At 42.7% G+C, this 18,246-nt stretch overlaps 1 protein-coding gene across 2 annotated transcripts in view; it reads left to right on the top strand.

Annotated features, from left to right (window-relative positions):
- The window catches only part of LOC143276677 (vacuolar protein sorting-associated protein 51 homolog), a 46,038-nt gene extending 28,218 nt beyond the window's left edge, over nt 1-17,820 (top strand). Inside the window, exons 19-22 of one of the 2 annotated variants that reach the window (XM_076581310.1) lie at nt 943-1,063; nt 2,496-2,608; nt 15,521-15,599; nt 17,029-17,820. In XM_076581310.1, coding sequence (XP_076437425.1) covers nt 943-1,063; nt 2,496-2,608; nt 15,521-15,599; nt 17,029-17,058 — 343 coding nt within the window. In that variant the 3' untranslated portion in view covers nt 17,059-17,820. The other variant, XM_076581319.1, reaches the window with a different exon arrangement.
- The last annotated feature ends 426 nt before the right edge of the window (nt 17,821-18,246 follow it).

Below are 18,246 nucleotides of genomic sequence, written 5' to 3'. Positions count from 1 at the left end.
TTAAGGGACAAATGGAGGAGAGGAGTGTGTTCAGCAGCACTGAAACTGACTGTTAAGGGACAAATGGAGGAGAGGAGTGTGTTCAGCAGCACTGAAACTGACTGTTAAGGGACAAATGGAGGAGAGGAGTGTGTTCAGCAGCACTGAAACTGACTGTTCAGTCACCCTTTCACTGATACAATCAAAACTTGGTTACGGGCAAGCGGAGGGAGCGTTTCTACCTGTCCACCAGAAGGTTTTGTAGTTGCATTCATTATGATGATCCACTGACTCAGGTGTGCTCTGTATAACCCTCATCAGTGACGAGGACGGTGTGCCTTTTCATACCTTGGTCCTGTCTTCTGAATTAAACTTTCCTACCAAACTAATCGTGCTGAAACAAAATGGCAGTTCAAATCTGGCCTCAGAACATGTCTGTACAGATCTGCTGTGATGGATGTGCAGGTGTTGGTGTGTGATGTGGAGTGGTGTGGTGTGGTGTGATGTGATGTGGTGTGGTGTGGTGTGTGTGGTGTGGTGTGATGTGGTGTGGTGTGATGTGGAGTGGTGTGATGTGGAGTGGTGTGGAGTGGTGTGATGTGGTGTGTGATGTGGAGTGGTGTGGTGTGGTGTGGTTTTGGGGGGGTGTGTGTGTGTGTGCATGCGTGCTTGCATGCATGCATGCGTACATGTGCATGCTTGCCTACATGAGAGCACTTTGTTATTGAGACATTCTGTTTGTATTGCTTGTAAGTCTTCGTTATAGTGCTGTGTGTAGCAATTGTTTTCCGATATTAATGTTAATTGTTGGGGCTGTGGGCCCCTTTGCGAAGGAGAGGCAGCGCATTATAGATACCCATTACTATTCTGAATAATATTTGAGCCCTATCATTGTGCATTATAGATACCCATTACTATTCTGAATAATCATATTTGAGCCCTATCATTGTGTGGTGCTGACAGTGTGGACAACAGCCTGATGAGCAACATCCAGAAGCTGTTCTCGGAGAAAATAGAGATCTTCAGCGCTGTGGAGTTCTCCAAGGTCTCCGTGCTCACCGGCATCATCAAGATCAGCCTCAAGGTCAGTACCCCTCCACAGTCTGAGAAGAATAATAGCAATAAAAAAAAAAGTACATTTATACAGCGCTTTCAAGCTTCTCAAAGAGCTTTACTGTAACACATCAGTCAGACACAAAGTGCACAAAAATCACACGCTTACACACACGTACATGTGCACGCACACACAAGCACACACAAACATGCCTGGAAAAAAATACATGCTTCTGTGGTCTTCATTGGCCGCCTGTCTCAGCAGGTTTCATTCTGATCGACTACATTGGTGGGAGTGTTACTGTATTTCACGGACTTCTGTATTGGCATTCAGGTGTTTTTTGGTTTTACTTCACTTTTTTTGTTTTGTTTTTTGTTTTGTATTTACATCGTTTTGATATTAAGGCATGCTCTGGAGCAGTGCCTGGTGATAATGCACCTTACTATCAGGCGAGTATCCATGAGTTTGAGTCATATACATGGACCAAGATTTTTACACTTCCTTTCACCAGACCTGCACACACACATGATGTGAGTGACTGTTTTTTTTACAATACTGAAAAGTTTGCAGCTGGAGCCTAGAGGCCATTTAACAAAATGATATGAATTAAAGGAAATAAACAAATATGAAATAAAAATTTTTTTAATGAAAATTCGTAATTGATTGATATGGATACTTATATAGCACCTATCCTTGGTCAGAGACGAAGCTCTATACGCTTTACAAACACAGGGTTATTTGCACAACAGGCTGCCTACCTGGGTAGAGCCGACTGACGGCTGCCATTGGGCGCTCATCATTCGTTTCCTGTGTCGTTCATGCAGATTACAGGCATGCACACACACACACTCAGACATGTAACATTTTTACATGTATGATCATTTTTGTTGTTGTTGTTTTTAGGTTACTGTATTGTATTTGTCATGACAGGTTTCTTTGGGTGAGATTCTGGCCGCTCTCCATGAGGAGAGCGTATTGCCAAAGGACAGCATCCCTTTTTGTTTTCTTCTTTTCTGCCTTCAGCTGTTTTCTCTATAAAATTTCGCCAAGGACAACCCTGTTGTTGCTGTAGGTTCTTTTACATACTCTTCATGCATGCTGCACACAGGACCTCAGTTTATCATCCCATCCAAATGACTAGTGCCCAGACCACCACTCAAGGTCTAGTGGAGCGGGAGAAAATACTGGCGGGTGTGGGTTTCGAACCTGTGTGTTCAGTTTCTCTCTCTTCGTAGGCAGACGCTTTACCACTAGTCCAACACTCCACCTATATATATGTGTGTTGTATAATATTATGTTATATTATGTTATATCATATCATATATCATATCAAATCAGATTAGCATAGATTAGGTTAGGTTAGGTTTGTTTAGGTTATATTATGTTATGTTATATTGTATCTTAATGTATTATATTATTTTATATTATATCATAATAAATTATATTATAATTATATTGTCAGACGTTTCTGGAGTGCGTACGTCTGCGGACATTTGGTCGTTACGGTCTGCAGCAGATTCAGGTGGATACGCACTACCTGCAGTTATACCTGTGGCGGTTTGTCTCCGATGAAAAGTGAGTGGCTACTGTATGTTGAAAATTAATGAAGATAATGTTTTGTCATATTAACTTAAGTAATGTGTATGTTTGTGAATATATAGGAATGTACATATATGGGTGTGTATGTGTGGATGTGTGTGTGTCTGTGTGTGTGTATGTATATGTGTATATATATGTGTGTGTGTTTGTGTGTCTTTGTGTGTGTGTGTAAAGTGGTGGTGGTGGTGGTGGTGTGTCCATCGAGATCGATGATGACCATCGTTGTCATCCAGATGGGGGATGGGGGGAGGGTGGTGGTGGGGTGGGGGGGAGGATGCTCATGAATCTATCTGTGAGTGCGCAGATGGCTGAATAGTCCAATCTGCGCACGAAATGTTCGCTGACAGTTGGGGCAGACAAAGACAGGCATATCATTGTCAGGGAGCTTGTTTGCCCGTGACTTTCTGGCCTGCCTCTTCTCAACAGCTGCAGCAGTCCTGTTGGCCTCGCACAACCTGGCGCCTTTGTGCACAGCAGCGCGCCATTTGTCATGGTCCACTGCAGATTCCTCCCAGGAGTCAGGGTTGATATCAAACGCTTTCAGAGAGACTTTCAGAGTATCTCTGAAGCGCTTCTTCTGACCTCCGTGTGATCTCTTCCCTTGTTGCAGCTCGCCATAGAAGAGCCTTTTGGGCAGCCGATGGTCTGGCATGTGCGCCACGTGTCCAGCCCAGCGAAGCTGGGACTGCATCAGGATGGTGAAGATGCTGGGAAGGGTGGCTTTTGCGAGCACCTCTGTGTCAGGGGTCTTGTCTTGCCACTTGATGTTCAGTAGCTTCCTGAGGCATGTTGTGTGGAAGTGGTTCAGCTTCTTGGCATGTCGTTGGTACACTGTCCAAGTTTCGCAGGCATACAGTAGTGTGGGGAGAACTACTGCTCTGTAGACCTTTAGCTTGGTCTCAAGACTAATGCCTCTTCTGTTCCAGACATTTGCATTGAGTCTACCAAAAGCTGCGCTTGCTCTTGCAATCCTGACATTCACTTCATCGTCGATTGTCACATTTCGTGACAGTGTGCTGCCAAGGTATGTGAACCGCTCCACCGCACTGAGTCTCTGACCGTTGACTGTGATGTTGGGCTCAACGTAGGGTTTCCCTGGGGCTGGCTGATGGAGAACTTCAGTTTTCCTCGTGCTGATGGTAAGGCCGAAGTTCCTGCTGGCAGTGGCAAACTTGTCGACGCTGAGTTGCATGTCAGCTTCAGATCCAGCGTTGAGGGCACAATCATCAGCAAACAAAAAGTCTCTGATGATGTCTGTCATGACCTTCGTTTTTGCTTGAAGCCTTCTGAGGTTAAACAGCTTGCCATCTGTTCGGTACTTTAGGCCGATTCCAACATCGCCATCTCTGAAGGCATCAGTAAGCATTGCAGAGAACATGAGGCTGAACAGCGTTGGAGCCAGGACGCAGCCTTGCTTGACACCATTTGTGACAGCAAAAGGAGCAGATGTTTCACCATTGTCCTGGACTCGAGCCTGCATGCCTTCATGGAATTGGCTGACCAAGGAAATAAATTTCCGAGGGCATCCGTACTTGGCCATGATCTTCCACAGTCCCTCTCTACTCACGGTGTCGAAGGCCTTAGTGAGGTCGACATAGGTGGAGAACAGATCAGCATTTTGCTCCTGACATTTCTCTTGCAGCTGCCTTGCAGCAAACACCATGTCAGTGGTTCCGCGCTCTTTCCGGAATCCACATTGGCTCTCAGGCAAATGACCTTGGTCAGGGTGTGCTGTGAGGCGGTTAAGTAGGATCCTGGCAAGTATCTTGCCTGCGATGGAGAGCAAGGAAATGCCCCGATGGTTATCACAGGCTTGCCGGTTCCCCTTTCGCTTGTACAAGTGAATGATAGATGCATCTTTGAAATCCTGGGGGATCGTCTCTTCTTTCCACATGAGTGAGTACAGCTGATGAAGCTTCTCAGTCAGCACAGTGCCTCCATCCTTCTAGACCTCTGCTGGTATGGAGTCTGAGCCAGGTGCTTTGCCACTGGATAGCAGACGGATTGCTTTCTGGGTCTCAAGAAGTGTTGGCGGATCGTCCAGTGCTTCGTTGGTGGCGACTTGTGGGAGACGGTCTATGGCTTCATCATTTATGGAGGAAGGGCGATTTAAGACACTGTTGAAGTGCTCAGCCCATCGTTCGAGAATGTTCTCCTTCTCGGTGATCAAGGTATTCCCATCTGCACTGAGGAGGGGGGATGATCCTGAGGATGTGGGGCCGTAGACTTCTTTTAAGGCATCATAGAACCTCTTCATATCATGCCTGTCAGCATATCCCTGGATCTCATCAGCTTTGTCACTCAGCCACTTATCCTGCATCTGGCGTAACTTTTGCTGAACAGTCCTGCGGATGTCATTGTATGCATCCTTTTTTGATGTGGACTTTGGGTTGCTCAGGTGGGCTTGATGCAGACGGCGTTTCTCATCCAGAAGCTGCTTGATTTCATCACAGTTTTCATCAAACCAGTCTTTGTGCTTTCTGGTCATGGGTCCCAGGGTCTCTGAAGCTGTACTATAGATCAGCTCACGCAGGGTCCTCCAGTCAGACTCCACATTCTGGTTGTCCAGAGAGGTGGATTCCAGACGATCTTCCAGCAGCTCCACAAAGGACTGTTTGATGGTGATGCTTTTCAGCTTAGCGATGTTGAGCCGTTTTGGAGCCTTCTGGCCTTGGGGGCGTCTCTTGGGTTGGATTCGAATATTCAGCTTCGAGACTACAAGGCGATGGTCTGTCCAACACTCGGCGCCGCACATGGTCTTTGTTACACATACATCTTGCCTATCCCTTTTCCTGACGATGACATAATCGATGAGATGCCAATGCTTTGAGCGAAGGTGCATCCATGACGTCCTGTTTCGGGTAGGGAGGCAGAAAACTGTGTTGGTTATCAGCAGTTCGTGCTCTGCACAGTTCTGAAGCAAAAGCAATCCATTTGGGTTGCAGTGGCCCACACCGTGCTTTCCAATCACTCCATCCCAGGAGATGTAGTCAGAGCCAACTCTAGCATTGAAGTCCCCAAGAATGATGAGCTTGTCTGCTTTAGGGATAGCAGCAATGACAGAGTGAAGGTCCTCGTAGAACTTCGCCTTCACTTCATCCGGGTTGGTCATGGTTGGGGCGTAGGCACTGACAATGGTGAGGTGCTTCTGGCCAGATGCCAGTGGGAGTTTCATGGTCATAAGCCTATCGTTGACTCCCTTTGGGATTCCAGCTAGCTTGCTGACAAGTGCTGTTTTTACTGCAAAACCAACGCCAGCCTCACGTCGCTCTTCGCTTCCTCGTCCACTCCAGAAGAAGGTGTAACCAGATCCCCGTTCACAGAGCTCGCCTTCGCCTGCAAACCGAGTCTCACTCAAGGCTGCGATGTCGATGTTGTATCTGGCGAGTTCGGATGCAACTAGTGCTGTTCTCCTTTGGGGTCTGTCCGCGTTATCTCTGTCCAGGAGAGTCCTTATGTTCCAAGCACCAATGGTGAGAGGAACGATCCTTGTTTTTTTCTTTTCTTTCTCTTTGTTTCGACCGCTGATGTAGGGTCCCCGTCAGCCGCGGTATGCTGGCCAGGGTGATATGGAGCAGGCAATTTTTAGGGCACCTTTTCTAGCCCCTTCCTCATGCCAGGGAGGTGAGCAGTGCATTCCTAAAGAGGGCTGCTCAGACGCTCAGACGGCTGCCGAGCTCCATCGCTGCTCCTGTCGACGAAGAACGACCCTATGGCCTGAGCCGCCTGCGTGCAGGTCTGCGGCTGTGACTGCCACTGTACCCACACCTGTCGTTTCGTCGCTCGCCTGTCGCCACAGGACTTGGGGGTGATGAAATGATGAAGGATGAAAGGTCATTTTGGATGACTGATGACTTGCGCGATGAGTTTGTTTAAAGTGAAGAGGAGTTGCGCAACGTCGACCTCACTCTCTCGTCCAGGTCCACCAATTTCCAGTGGCAAGACTAAGTCGAGACGACTGGAGGATGAGCACGGATGCAGTGGATGACCAAGATATCCTTTCGGTGTCTCATCTTGCTCTCTGCACTCCACAGTGCGTTGCTGTAACCGCCTTCCTCTCCGTTGAACCGATAGGTTTCTTCCGCAGATTCTGCCGGATCCAGACTTCGCATACATGGGTAGACACACCCCGGGGGCCAACTGCGTGTGGCATGCACACAGCACAGTGGAGCTAGATGGCCGTCGGTGGCTCTCCTGAGCCGACGCCCTTTTATGGATCTCCATAAGGGTGTCTAGCCACCCGCCTCACCAGTCCCAGAAGGGAGCGGTGGAAGTGCCGGTTTAGTCGTCGGCAACCCGACCCTGAACAGGTTGTACTGGATTACAGGTTACCAGTAGCAGATCTAATGACCAGACCTGACACCTGTGTGTGTCATAAAGTAATGTATAAGGATGCATATATTTATATGTATATTGTATGTTTGTTTGTTGTTTTTTTCATTTGTGTGTGCTTCCTAAGTATATTTGGTTTCTTTGATCTGTGCACTATGAAAACGCTTGCCATAACAAATGATTAATACGTTAATGGTCAGTAAGTGTGGCTGAAAAGAAAAGGACGTTTTGTGCAAGCAGTAACAAAAAATGATTAATACGTTAATGGTCAGTAAGTGTGGTTGAAAAGAAAAGGACATTTTGTGCAAGCAATAACAACAAATGATTAATACGTTAATGGTCAGTAAGTGTGGCTGAAAAGAAAAGGACGTTTTGTGCAAGCAATAACAAAAAATGATTAATACGTTAATGGTCAGTAAGTGTGGTTGAAAAGAAAAGGACGTTTTGTGCAAGCAATAACAACAAATGATTAATACGTTAATGGTCAGTAAGTGTGGTTGAAAAGAAAAGGACGTTTTGTGCAAGCAATAACAAAAAACAAAACAAAGAAACAAAGGAACAACAAACAAACAAAAACAAAAACAAAACAAAAATAGCAGAAAAGAAAAATATCTGTATCTGTGTCGGCTTGTATTGTGTTATATTTTTTGAGGGGTTCCTTTTTGTATTCTATTACATTTATTTATCATAACAGTGTGAAATTTGGTGATGTTTTGTGGTTTTTGTTTTTGTTTTTTTTTTTACTTCTCTGTGTATACATTTGTTGCCCATCAAAATGGATTTTTCATACAGAATTTTGTCGTGCATAACCTGTTTTGACGCTCGGGGATTCTTTTGCATGCAGTTTGCACATGACAGCCACAGGACTTTCTGTTTAACTCTTTCCATACGAACGGCGAAAGAGACGATGTTAACAGCGTTTCACCCCAATTACCATCATCAAAATATTGCAAGCGGAAGGCTCTTATACTGAAGACGTGAATGTTGACAAAGAATACCACAATTCTGACGATGGAAGCTAAAGGTTGGGTCATTCAGACACCCACTGGACATCCGAGGGGTCTGTGTAGAGGAGAAGAGAGGACTGGCCGTACTGAGTGAGTTAATCATGTCATCTGTAAGACCAACACAAAGACCGCCACTGAGTGTTTTGTGGACAGGGGAGGGGGCTGGGAAGGATGGGGGGTAAAGGAAACCCCAGTGTTTGTGAAAACTAAACCTGTACCCTCCTTGTCACATTGAGGCACTTGATCCCCACTCTCCATGTGTGTGCAGGAATGTTGACGGCTGTTGTGTGGTATTTCGTTGTTGGTTGACACTGTACAGTGTTGATTCACATGCATTCTGATAAGACAACTAGACTTTGGAAACAGGGTTGTTTTTTGCATTCTTGTGTATGTGCGCTGATGATTCGTGTTCCATAATTAGACAACACACACTTTCAAAACAGCATTGTTTTGCTCTCTTTTCTGCGTTGATGATTCATGTGTGTTTGAACATCGTAAAAACCAAGAGACATGGCATCTGACCGCTTTCCTCCGAGGACTGAATTGGTGTATACGCCGTCCTACCTTTCAGAACGTCGTTGCGCTGCCCCGTTTATGACAAGCACTTATGATTTCTCCACACAGCCAAACGAGTATCTTATTGTTGCAGGTGTTTCCACAGGCAATGAACCAGCATGGTGACACACACACACACACACACACACACACACACTTGCACGCATGCACGCACGCATACACACACACACACACACACACACACACATGCAAGCACGCATACACACACACACACACATAACAAACAGACACATACACACACACACACACACAGAAAGGTTGCAGGTTGCCGTGTATAATGAACATGTCACCATGATTCTTTCCTCAGTCCCAGGACAACAGCTGTGCATGAGTTGCATGGTGACTCATCCCTCTGTTTTAATTACTTGTGACCATTAACATCGTTTGGAAAATGATATTTCCTTTTTTTTTCTTCTTTTGAAGTGAGATTGGGGTGTATTAACCCCTAGGCTGCCTATGTGACAGGATAACTCCTCGTCACCAAGCATGTACGCTTCGCTGCCACAATGACCAGATAACTCGTCATTGAAGTATTCTGACTTTTCCCTGGTTTGCATTCAGTTCATTGACAAAAATAGTGGTAGATTTAGCTTGAGGAATCTTTCTAGATTCTATTCATAGCTAGAAACACCACCTACGTCATTAGGCAGTCCTTTATTTGAACGTTTTGGTTGGGTTACTGTCGTAGTGTTTGCTTGGCTCTTTTCCTTGCTCGCTCAACAAAATTTGCTCAAGACATGCGATCGTGGTGAACTAAATCAACGAAGATTGCTTTCTTTTGCTGATGCTCAGAAAGAATTGAAGCGTAATTTCGAAGGAGACGACAGTGGTGAACATTTATAGGACAATTTGATAGAAAATAAAGGGAGCAATCAAGAGAGTGGCCAAGATAAACTGTCAGTAAGTGATGCCGGCTGTACAGGTGTATCAGGCGACAGAAACTGACTGAATTTTTAGCAGGACACAGTATGAACGATTTTCTTGGCACTCAGCCAATGCAGTCTGATGAAAAGTACTCAGCCAATGCAGTCTGATGAAAAGTGGATCAAGTAACCATGTGAGAGGGGTGAAGAGGAGGGGTGTGGAGACTGAGGGGGTGTGGCCTGTCACTTGGAGAAGTCACAATGCATTGTGTATTTATCTCTTTTTTTTTTTTTTTTTTACTTTTTTAAAAATTTTATTGTGGTTCTAGTATGATTTTGTATGTGCAGATACCCATTTGTCCAGAAAATATGATATTTTAGTGCAAAGTACCTGACTAATGTTTGTAATGAACAAGTTGAAAATGTGACAAAAATACTAAACACTTATTTCAAAACAACATCATGTCACTAAACAGATAAAATGGGAAAAAATGTGTTTTGTATTCTTTATTCATTTACCTTTCGGAAAATGTATACTTTTATGGGTCTTTCTCCAATAACAAAGAGCACAGAATTTTTTGAAGATTTATACCAGTTTTTTGGGAAAAAAACCTGGCAAATAGATTTCACTTAAATCTTATTTTCCTGGCAGCCAAAGGGTTAAGAGTAATTGTTTGAGTGTGTGTGTGTGTGTGGTGTTTGTGTGTATATGTGTGTGTGCGTGGTGTTTGTGTGTGTATGTGTGTGTGGTGTTTGTGTGTGTATGTGTGTGTGTGTGTGGTGTTTGTGTGTGTGTGTGTGTGTGTGTGTGTGTTGTTTGTGTGTGTATGTGTGTGTGTGGTGTTTGTGTGTGTATGTGTGTGTGTGGTGTTTGTGTGTGTATGTGTGTGTGTGTATGTTTGTGTCTGTGTCATACATTGTGTGTGTGTGTGTGTGGTGTTAGTGTGTATGTGTGTGTGTGGTGTTTGTGTGTGTATGTGTGTGTGTGTGGTGTTTGTGTGTGTGTGTGGTGTTTGTGTGTGTATCTGTGTGTGTCGTGTGTGTGTGTGTATGTTTGTGTCTGTGTCATGCATGTGTGTGTGTGTGTGGTTGAGAGGTATGTATGAATGCATGCATATATGTATTTTGTGTGTATGCCTTTGGTTTAGATGTTGGGGGTTGATAAGTATGTTTATATTCGTGTGTGTGTGTGTGTGTGTGTGTACATGTTTGTTGTGTGAAAGTTAGGCAGAGTGGGAGGGAGCTTTTGAAGAATACTGGAATAATCAACTGTGCAGAAACAACCAAACAAAGGAAAAACAAAAAAAAACAAAAAACAAAAAAACAAAAAAAAAGCAAAAAAAAAAGCCAAGTACTGATGAGTAGAACACTAATTTTTTTTTTTTTTTTTTTTTTTTTTTACTGTCTGTGCATAAGAAATGCTGTAGGAATATTTAGATGGTAAAAATATTTTTATAAAGTGCTAGCTGGCCTTTGGGGACCAACTGAAAAGTATTGACTAGAACAGGAATAGCTAAATAGATGAATAAAAGGATGGTAAACCAGAGATTTATTGTGTGAAACTGTCAGTGAAAAACAAAAATAAAACAAAAAACAAAAAAACTTCCAGTAGGGGGAATGCTTTGGTCAGTGAAAAAAAAAAAAAAGTGTTGTGTTTACAAAAACAGAACATAGGAATAACAGGCGGTTTTGATGAACAATATATTGGACAGATAAAAAGAAGTACTGAACCTGTTGTAAAACTGGAGATATGTGAATCCAGCATATTACATTTTTGCCTCCAGAATGTATTTGAATATCAGTGAAAGTGAAAAGGAAAATGATTATTTTGATAAAAACAGAACAGAGGAATAACAGGCAATTGTGGGGGACAATATACTGGACAAATAAAGAAGCAATTTTTCTGTTGTAAAATTGGAGATATTTGTATTTTGCACATTCTGTTTTTTCCCCCACAAAATTACAAAGTGCGTATTTGAATTGCACACACACGCACACTCACACACAGAGACAGACACACACAGACACCACCCCCCACACACCCCTCACCCCCACCCCACACACACCCCACACACACCCACACGCACGCACACACACACATACACGCACACACTGCCTGCATAATTATGAAGAGCAGCAGAACTATCAGCATGCAGAGGGGGTTGCTTTGTGTTGTGCAGTAAACCAGGACGAACAGGGACATTGTGCTGTTAATGGTTGTCACAGGTGGCGCAGTGTGATAACACACCCAGCTAGGAACTGAATGCCCATACGTTTTATTCCCCCATACACAAACCTTTTTTTTTTCTTTTTTTTAACTCTCCCCCAGCCCTTCTACTGGACGTGATGGTCTGGGTGCTTGTCATTCGGTCATTTAAACTGGGGTCACAAGTGCAGCCTTCACTTAGTGGGCATAAAACAAACCACAGCAACAAAAGTGTTGTCTGAGGTGAAGTTGTATAGAAAAACCCACTTTGATGGCAAACCAATTTCACTTGAGAATAGAAAAAAAAATCTTAAAAAAGGTGGCACTGGACTGTTGGTGATGTGCTCTCATAGACAGAAATGTTGTTTTTAAGAGTGTGGCACTGGACTGTTGGTGATGTGCCCTCATAGACAGAAATGTTGTTTTTAAGAGTGTGGCACTGGACTGTTGGTGATGTGCCCTCATAGACAGAAATGTTGTTGTTGTTTTTAAGAGGGTGGCACTGGACTGTTGGTGATGTGCCCTCACAGACAGAAATGTTGTTGTTGTTTTTAAGAGTGTGGCACTGGACTGTTGGTGATGTGCTCTCACAGACAGAAATGTTGTTGTTGTTTTTAAGAGTGTGGCACTGGACTGTTGGTGATGTGCTCTCATAGACAGAAATGTTGTTTTTAAGAGTGTGGCACTGGACTGTTGGTGATGTGCCCTCATAGACAGAAATGTTGTTGTTGTTTTTAAGAGGGTGGCACTGGACTGTTGGTGATGTGCTCTCATAGACAGAAATGTTGTTGTTGTTTTTAAGAGTGTGGCACTGGACTGTTGGTGATGTGCTCTCATAGACAGAAATGTTGTTGTTGTTTTTAAGAGGGTGGCACTGGACTGTTGGTGATGTGCCCTCATAGACAGAAATGTTGTTGTTGTTTTTAAGAGGGTGGCACTGGACTGTTGGTGATGTGCTCTCATAGACAGAAATTTTTATTTTTTAAATTTTTTTAAGTGGCACTGCACTGTTGCAATGCGGTCTCCAAGCCCGCATTCAACAGAGAGCAATCTTTTGTGACAAAAAAGTGATACAATTACAGGACAATAATACACAGCACAATACAGCACAGAACGACACAGTACAACGGAACACAACACTTCGATGTGATGGAACAGGGTCTGTATGGCTGCAGGTTTACAGCTGTCTGTCTGAACAGAGAACTTTACTCCCAGTGTTTCATTTCCTGCACAACATCTGTCGCCCCCAACTCCGCACCACCACCACCCCCCCCTCCCCCCCCCCACACACACACACTCCTCAACCCCCTTTCCTCGCACCCCCACCTCCCCACCTACCTCCCCTTACACTTTTGCATCAGCTTGTTGTGTTACAGGACAGCTTTTTCTGTTCACTTTATCTGCTGTTGTTGTGGTCCAGCGCAGTGTTGTGGTTTATCTGAATGTGGAGACCACTGTTTGATGGCCACAGGCTGAGTGCAGACCGATCATGACGACAGTGAATATAACCATCACGGTGGAGCTGTGGCTTTGTCATGATGCGTCCCACTAGGAAGCCAGTGTCTGTGGGTTCGATTCCCATACATGGACCAGGATTTTGGTTCCCCCCCCCACCATCCCCCCACTCCTTCACTTCACCTAGAGTGGTAGTCTGGGTGCTAGTCCTTTCAGATGAGATGAACAAGTTCCCTGTGTGCAGCATTCAGTTAGCTCACACATGAAATAAAACACGGCAGCAAAAAACTGTCCCTTCCTCACAAAGTTCTGTTAGATGATCACGTGCTGAACAGTCCCTGATGATGATTATAATGAAGATAGCACTCCTAGAGAAAAACGGTATACCCTGAATCAGAATGCTTGGAAAAGTTTAAAGGAAAGGTATCTTACTAAAATAAGTCCTGATGATTGGACTGGGTCTATGCAGAGGTCAGGCATCTGCTTCCTTTTCTACGAAAAAAAATTTGTTATTGAGCAGTATCAGTATCAGTAGCTCAAGGAGGTGTCACTGCGTTCAGTCAAATCCATATACGCTACACCACATCTGCCAAGCAGATGCCTGACCAGCAGCATAACCCAAAGCACTTAGTCAGGCCTTGAGAAAAAAAAAGAAGAGTAAAATAACTAAAGTAAAAATAACAAAAAAAAGAAAAAAAAAAGAAAAAAAAAAGAATAGAATAAAAATACCAAATTAAAAAAAAAAAAAAAAAAAAAAAAAAAAAAAAAGTAAAAATAACAAAAATAAAATAAGTAAAGTAAAAATAATATAATTAAAAAAGAAAAAGAAAAAAAGAATTTAAAAAAAAGATAAATACATAAAAATACTACTACTACTACTGATAATAATAATGATATTTAAAAGTCGCAAAATCTTGATTAAGTCAACTGTAGGCACACACACACACACACACACACACACACACACACACACACACACACACACACACACACACACACACACCACACACACACACACACACACACACAAGCAAATGTGGTGTGGTGTTTATGGATCAGTCTACATACTTTGATGCATTCTTCAAACTAAATACAATACAATAAAAAAAAAACAACAACAGCACAACACAGCACAGAACAGTGCAGTACAATCTTCTTCTTCTTCTTCTTCTGCGTTCACTCGTATGCACACGAGTGGGCTTTTACATGTATGACCGTTTTTACCCCGCCATGTAGGCAGCCATACTCCGTTTTCGGGGGTGTGCATGCTGGGTATGTTCTTGTTTCCATAACACACCAAACACTGACATGAATTACAGGATCTTTAACGTGCGTATTTGATCTTCTGCTTACATATACACATGAAGGGGGTTCAGGCACTAGCAGGTCAGCACATATGTTGACCTGGGAGATCGTAAAAATCTCCACCCTTTACCCACCAGGCGCCGTCACCGTGATTCGAACCCGGGACCCTCAGATTGACAGTCCAACGCTTTAACCACTCGGCTATTGCGCCTGTCTATGCAGTACAATAGAACACAACACTTTGATGTGATCTTTAAAACTAATAACACTTTATTTCAAATGTAGGAAAACCCTGTTCTGATCATGTTCAACATTAATCATGAATTGATGAGCATTACAGATTTCATCCAGTTGTGCAGAACATTCGAAAGAAACAAAATACTATTTAAATGTGGTTACTTCGATACTGACATGAAAGGGATGAATTTCTGTCTAATTTTCTCTTTCAGGTGTTTTTTTTGTTTAATAATACTAATAATAATGGATACTTATATAGCACACTATCCAGAAATCTGCTCTAGGTGCTTTACAAAAATGCTTTTGTTGACATAAAACATTATATCTATGTTACATACACACACCAAAATGTGACTACACACACACACACACACACACACACACACACACACACTGCATGCATACATTTTAACATACATGTGTATCTAACAGCTACCCTAACACATTTGCACACATAGGCAGGCACAAACGTACATAAACACACGCACACACAATACACATTCATATACATGCATGTAGTTATGTACACATACATATATATACACACATAGTCAAGCACAGCTAACGCAAAGGAAGTGGACCTGCCACAATTGAACTTATTGCTGAGGGAAAAGGTGAGTTTGTGCTATTGTCCGGGTTTATGAGTTCAGTACTGGCCAGTGTTTTCAGCCTTTGTATGGCCCTGTGTAGTTGGCTGCGCTATATAAACAACAGTGATAAATAAATAAATACCTTCTCTTGGTTCCCTGTCATTCCTGTCATTTTATTTTCTCTTATTTTTTGTTGTTGCCTTTGATATGTGAGGTGCCTACCACAGATGTTAGTGATGTCACAGATCCCTTTATTCAAAATGTGTGTGTGTGTGTGTGTGTGTGTGTGTGTGTGTGTGTGTGTTGGCATGTTACAGTCTGGTACAGGTGTTGCTGGATGAAATTGTCTGCAGCTCTGTTCATCGCTGTGTGGATCCCATCATGATGGAACCCAGTGTGAGTGGGAGGATAACAGTAATGATGATGATAATATCAGTAGTAGTAGTAGTAATAGTGGTAGTAGTCATGATGATAATACTGATGATATTGATGATGATAGTAAGTCATGACAGACCCAAGTGTGAGTTGAATAATAACAATGATCGATGATGATGATGATAGTAAGTGATCATGCTGGCTCACAGTGTGAGTTAGATAATAGCAATAACGATGATGATAGTGATGATGATAATAAACTAATAAACATAAAGAAAATGTATGGTTTCATGGGAAAACATTACCATAATGATTTTCATAAGAGGCAAATCATTTCTCTAATCTGCAGATGGAAAATCAATTGTTTTAGGACAAAATATGTCAGTAATGTTTCTTGCATCTGTGGTGCTCACATAACAGCCGATCATATACCAACTTGCGATATGTTCAAGTCTCACATCCCTGAACTGAAATCATCTTCAGTGTTGACGATCTTCAGCAGTCCATTGCTAATATATGACTTTTTCAACTCCTTGTTAAATTGTCCAGTTGGTTCGCTGTTACATTTGTTAGTTTTTCATTTGAAATATGTTATATTGTTATGGGGGTTTTTTTGTTTATTTTTTAAACAAAACATAAATCAATCATTTTCACACACACACACACTCACACACACACACACACACACACACACACTTTCACTTACTCTCCATCTCCCTCCTCCCACTCGATTTTTTTCCTTCCCTCGTCTAATATCACTTACAGTGAAAAGACGTTAAACTAAAGAACGAACAATAAACTAATGGTAATAATGATGGCTGCTGTAGTGCTTCTACATGCACAGCTGACTGTGTATGCAATCCTCGATAAATGTTGACATGATTTCAAACTTAGCAATCTTGGACAGTGCAGAGAACACAAGTATTGAAACCATCATCTTGTATGTATGTGTGTGCTAATGGGCATATACAGTGTGTGTGTGTGTGTGTGTGTGTGTACGCATGTGTTAGCATGTGTTTTTTGATGTATGCATGTGTGTTTTTTTCATTCTGTACCTGACAGTGAAAAGATGCTTGCATGACGAAGAAACAAAGGCATTGAACACTGCGCTGTGTTGCAGGTGATAGACCTGATCTGTGAAAGAGGGTGAGGAGGAGGATATTGAACACTGTGTTGTGTTGCAGGTGATAGACCTGATCTGTGAAAGAGGGTGAGGAGGAGGATATTGAACACTGCGCTGTGTTGCAGGTGATAGACCTGATCTGTGAAAGAGGGTGAGGAGGAGGATATTGAACACTGCGCTGTGTTGTGTTGCAGGTGATAGACCTGATCTGTGAAAGAGGGTGGTGAGGAGGATATTGAACACTGCGCTGTGTTGCAGGTGATAGACCTGATCTGTGAAAGAGGGTGAGGAGGAGGATATTGAACACTGCGCTGTGTTGTGTTGCAGGTGATAGACCTGATCTGTGAAAGAGGGTGAGGAGGAGGAAGTTGGAGCAGCACACACACCTGCCCACACCAACATGCCTGCACTCCTTGTGCTCTCAATTCTGTTTTTTTTCTTCTCTGATTCTGGGTTTAGGTGCATCTCTGACAGTGTGACAGTGGCTGTATATTTGTTGTATGAAATCGTGGGGGAGAAAAGGAGAATGATAGTAGTGAACATGAATGGGAAGGAGAGAGAGCGAGAGAGAGAGAGGAGGAAGAACAAAAATTGAGAGCAGAGAGCAAGTAGGAGAGAGAGAGAGTGAGAGACAGCAAGAACCTGCTGTGATTTCAGGACATGAATGGATTCTTTTTATTGTGTCCGGTACATAGTTTTTGTGTTCTGTGTATTATCATTCCTTGCGCTGAAAATCACTGGAATTGGAAAACAGAAAAGATTTATCCTCAGAGTTAAAAAAAACAAAACAAAAAAACACAGCCCTAGCCTTGATAGAAATATTGAAGATTTCCTGACAGCCATGCACTTAATTTATTTATCTAAAAATTGTTTTCTTATAACAGATGTGGTGTAGCATATATGTGTTAGTCTGCACACCTTGAAGCCTCCTTGAGACTAAAACTGAGAAATGTATAACTGAGGTTTTTCTTTTTATTTCAGGGGATTGGAAATTTCCTTGGTATATGCATTATTCTGCATCATTCCTGGCACTTTGAAATGTGTACAGATCATTTACTGCATGTGCAATAAATGGGATTTGGTGATAATTGTATTAAATTGAAAATGAATAAACTGAAAAATGAATTGTGCTGTTCATTTTGTTTTTCCTTTGTGAATTTACGAGTGCATGTGCGTGTGTGTGTGTGTGTGTGTGATAGACAAAGTTTTGTCAGTCATGCTGAAGCTCAGGAAAGGGGTAACACATGGAAGTGGCACCAGCTTGAAATGTGATATAATCACTTCACACATCTTTCACAACAAAATGTCCAGTTCCAGCAAAGCATTTACAAATGGTTAGAAAGCCCCAAACCACTTCTTATGTTCTGAATTATCTGGTGTATCACCACAAAATTTTTCCACCACTTTCCAATTACCACACAGTTATCAGTCAGATGTTGCATGTTTGAAGTCTGTCCAAACTGCATTCATACAAAGGCTGTGTCATTATGGTGTGATATTCACAAGACCATTGAGCCTGCCAGTAATTGTGTACATGTTGGTAAA

This window comes from Babylonia areolata, chromosome 2, assembly GCF_041734735.1.
Source record: "Babylonia areolata isolate BAREFJ2019XMU chromosome 2, ASM4173473v1, whole genome shotgun sequence".
NCBI classification, from domain to species: domain Eukaryota; kingdom Metazoa; phylum Mollusca; class Gastropoda; order Neogastropoda; family Buccinidae; genus Babylonia; species Babylonia areolata.
The sequence above is the reverse complement of the archived record's forward strand: the minus strand, read 5'-3'. Positions and strand labels throughout refer to the sequence as shown.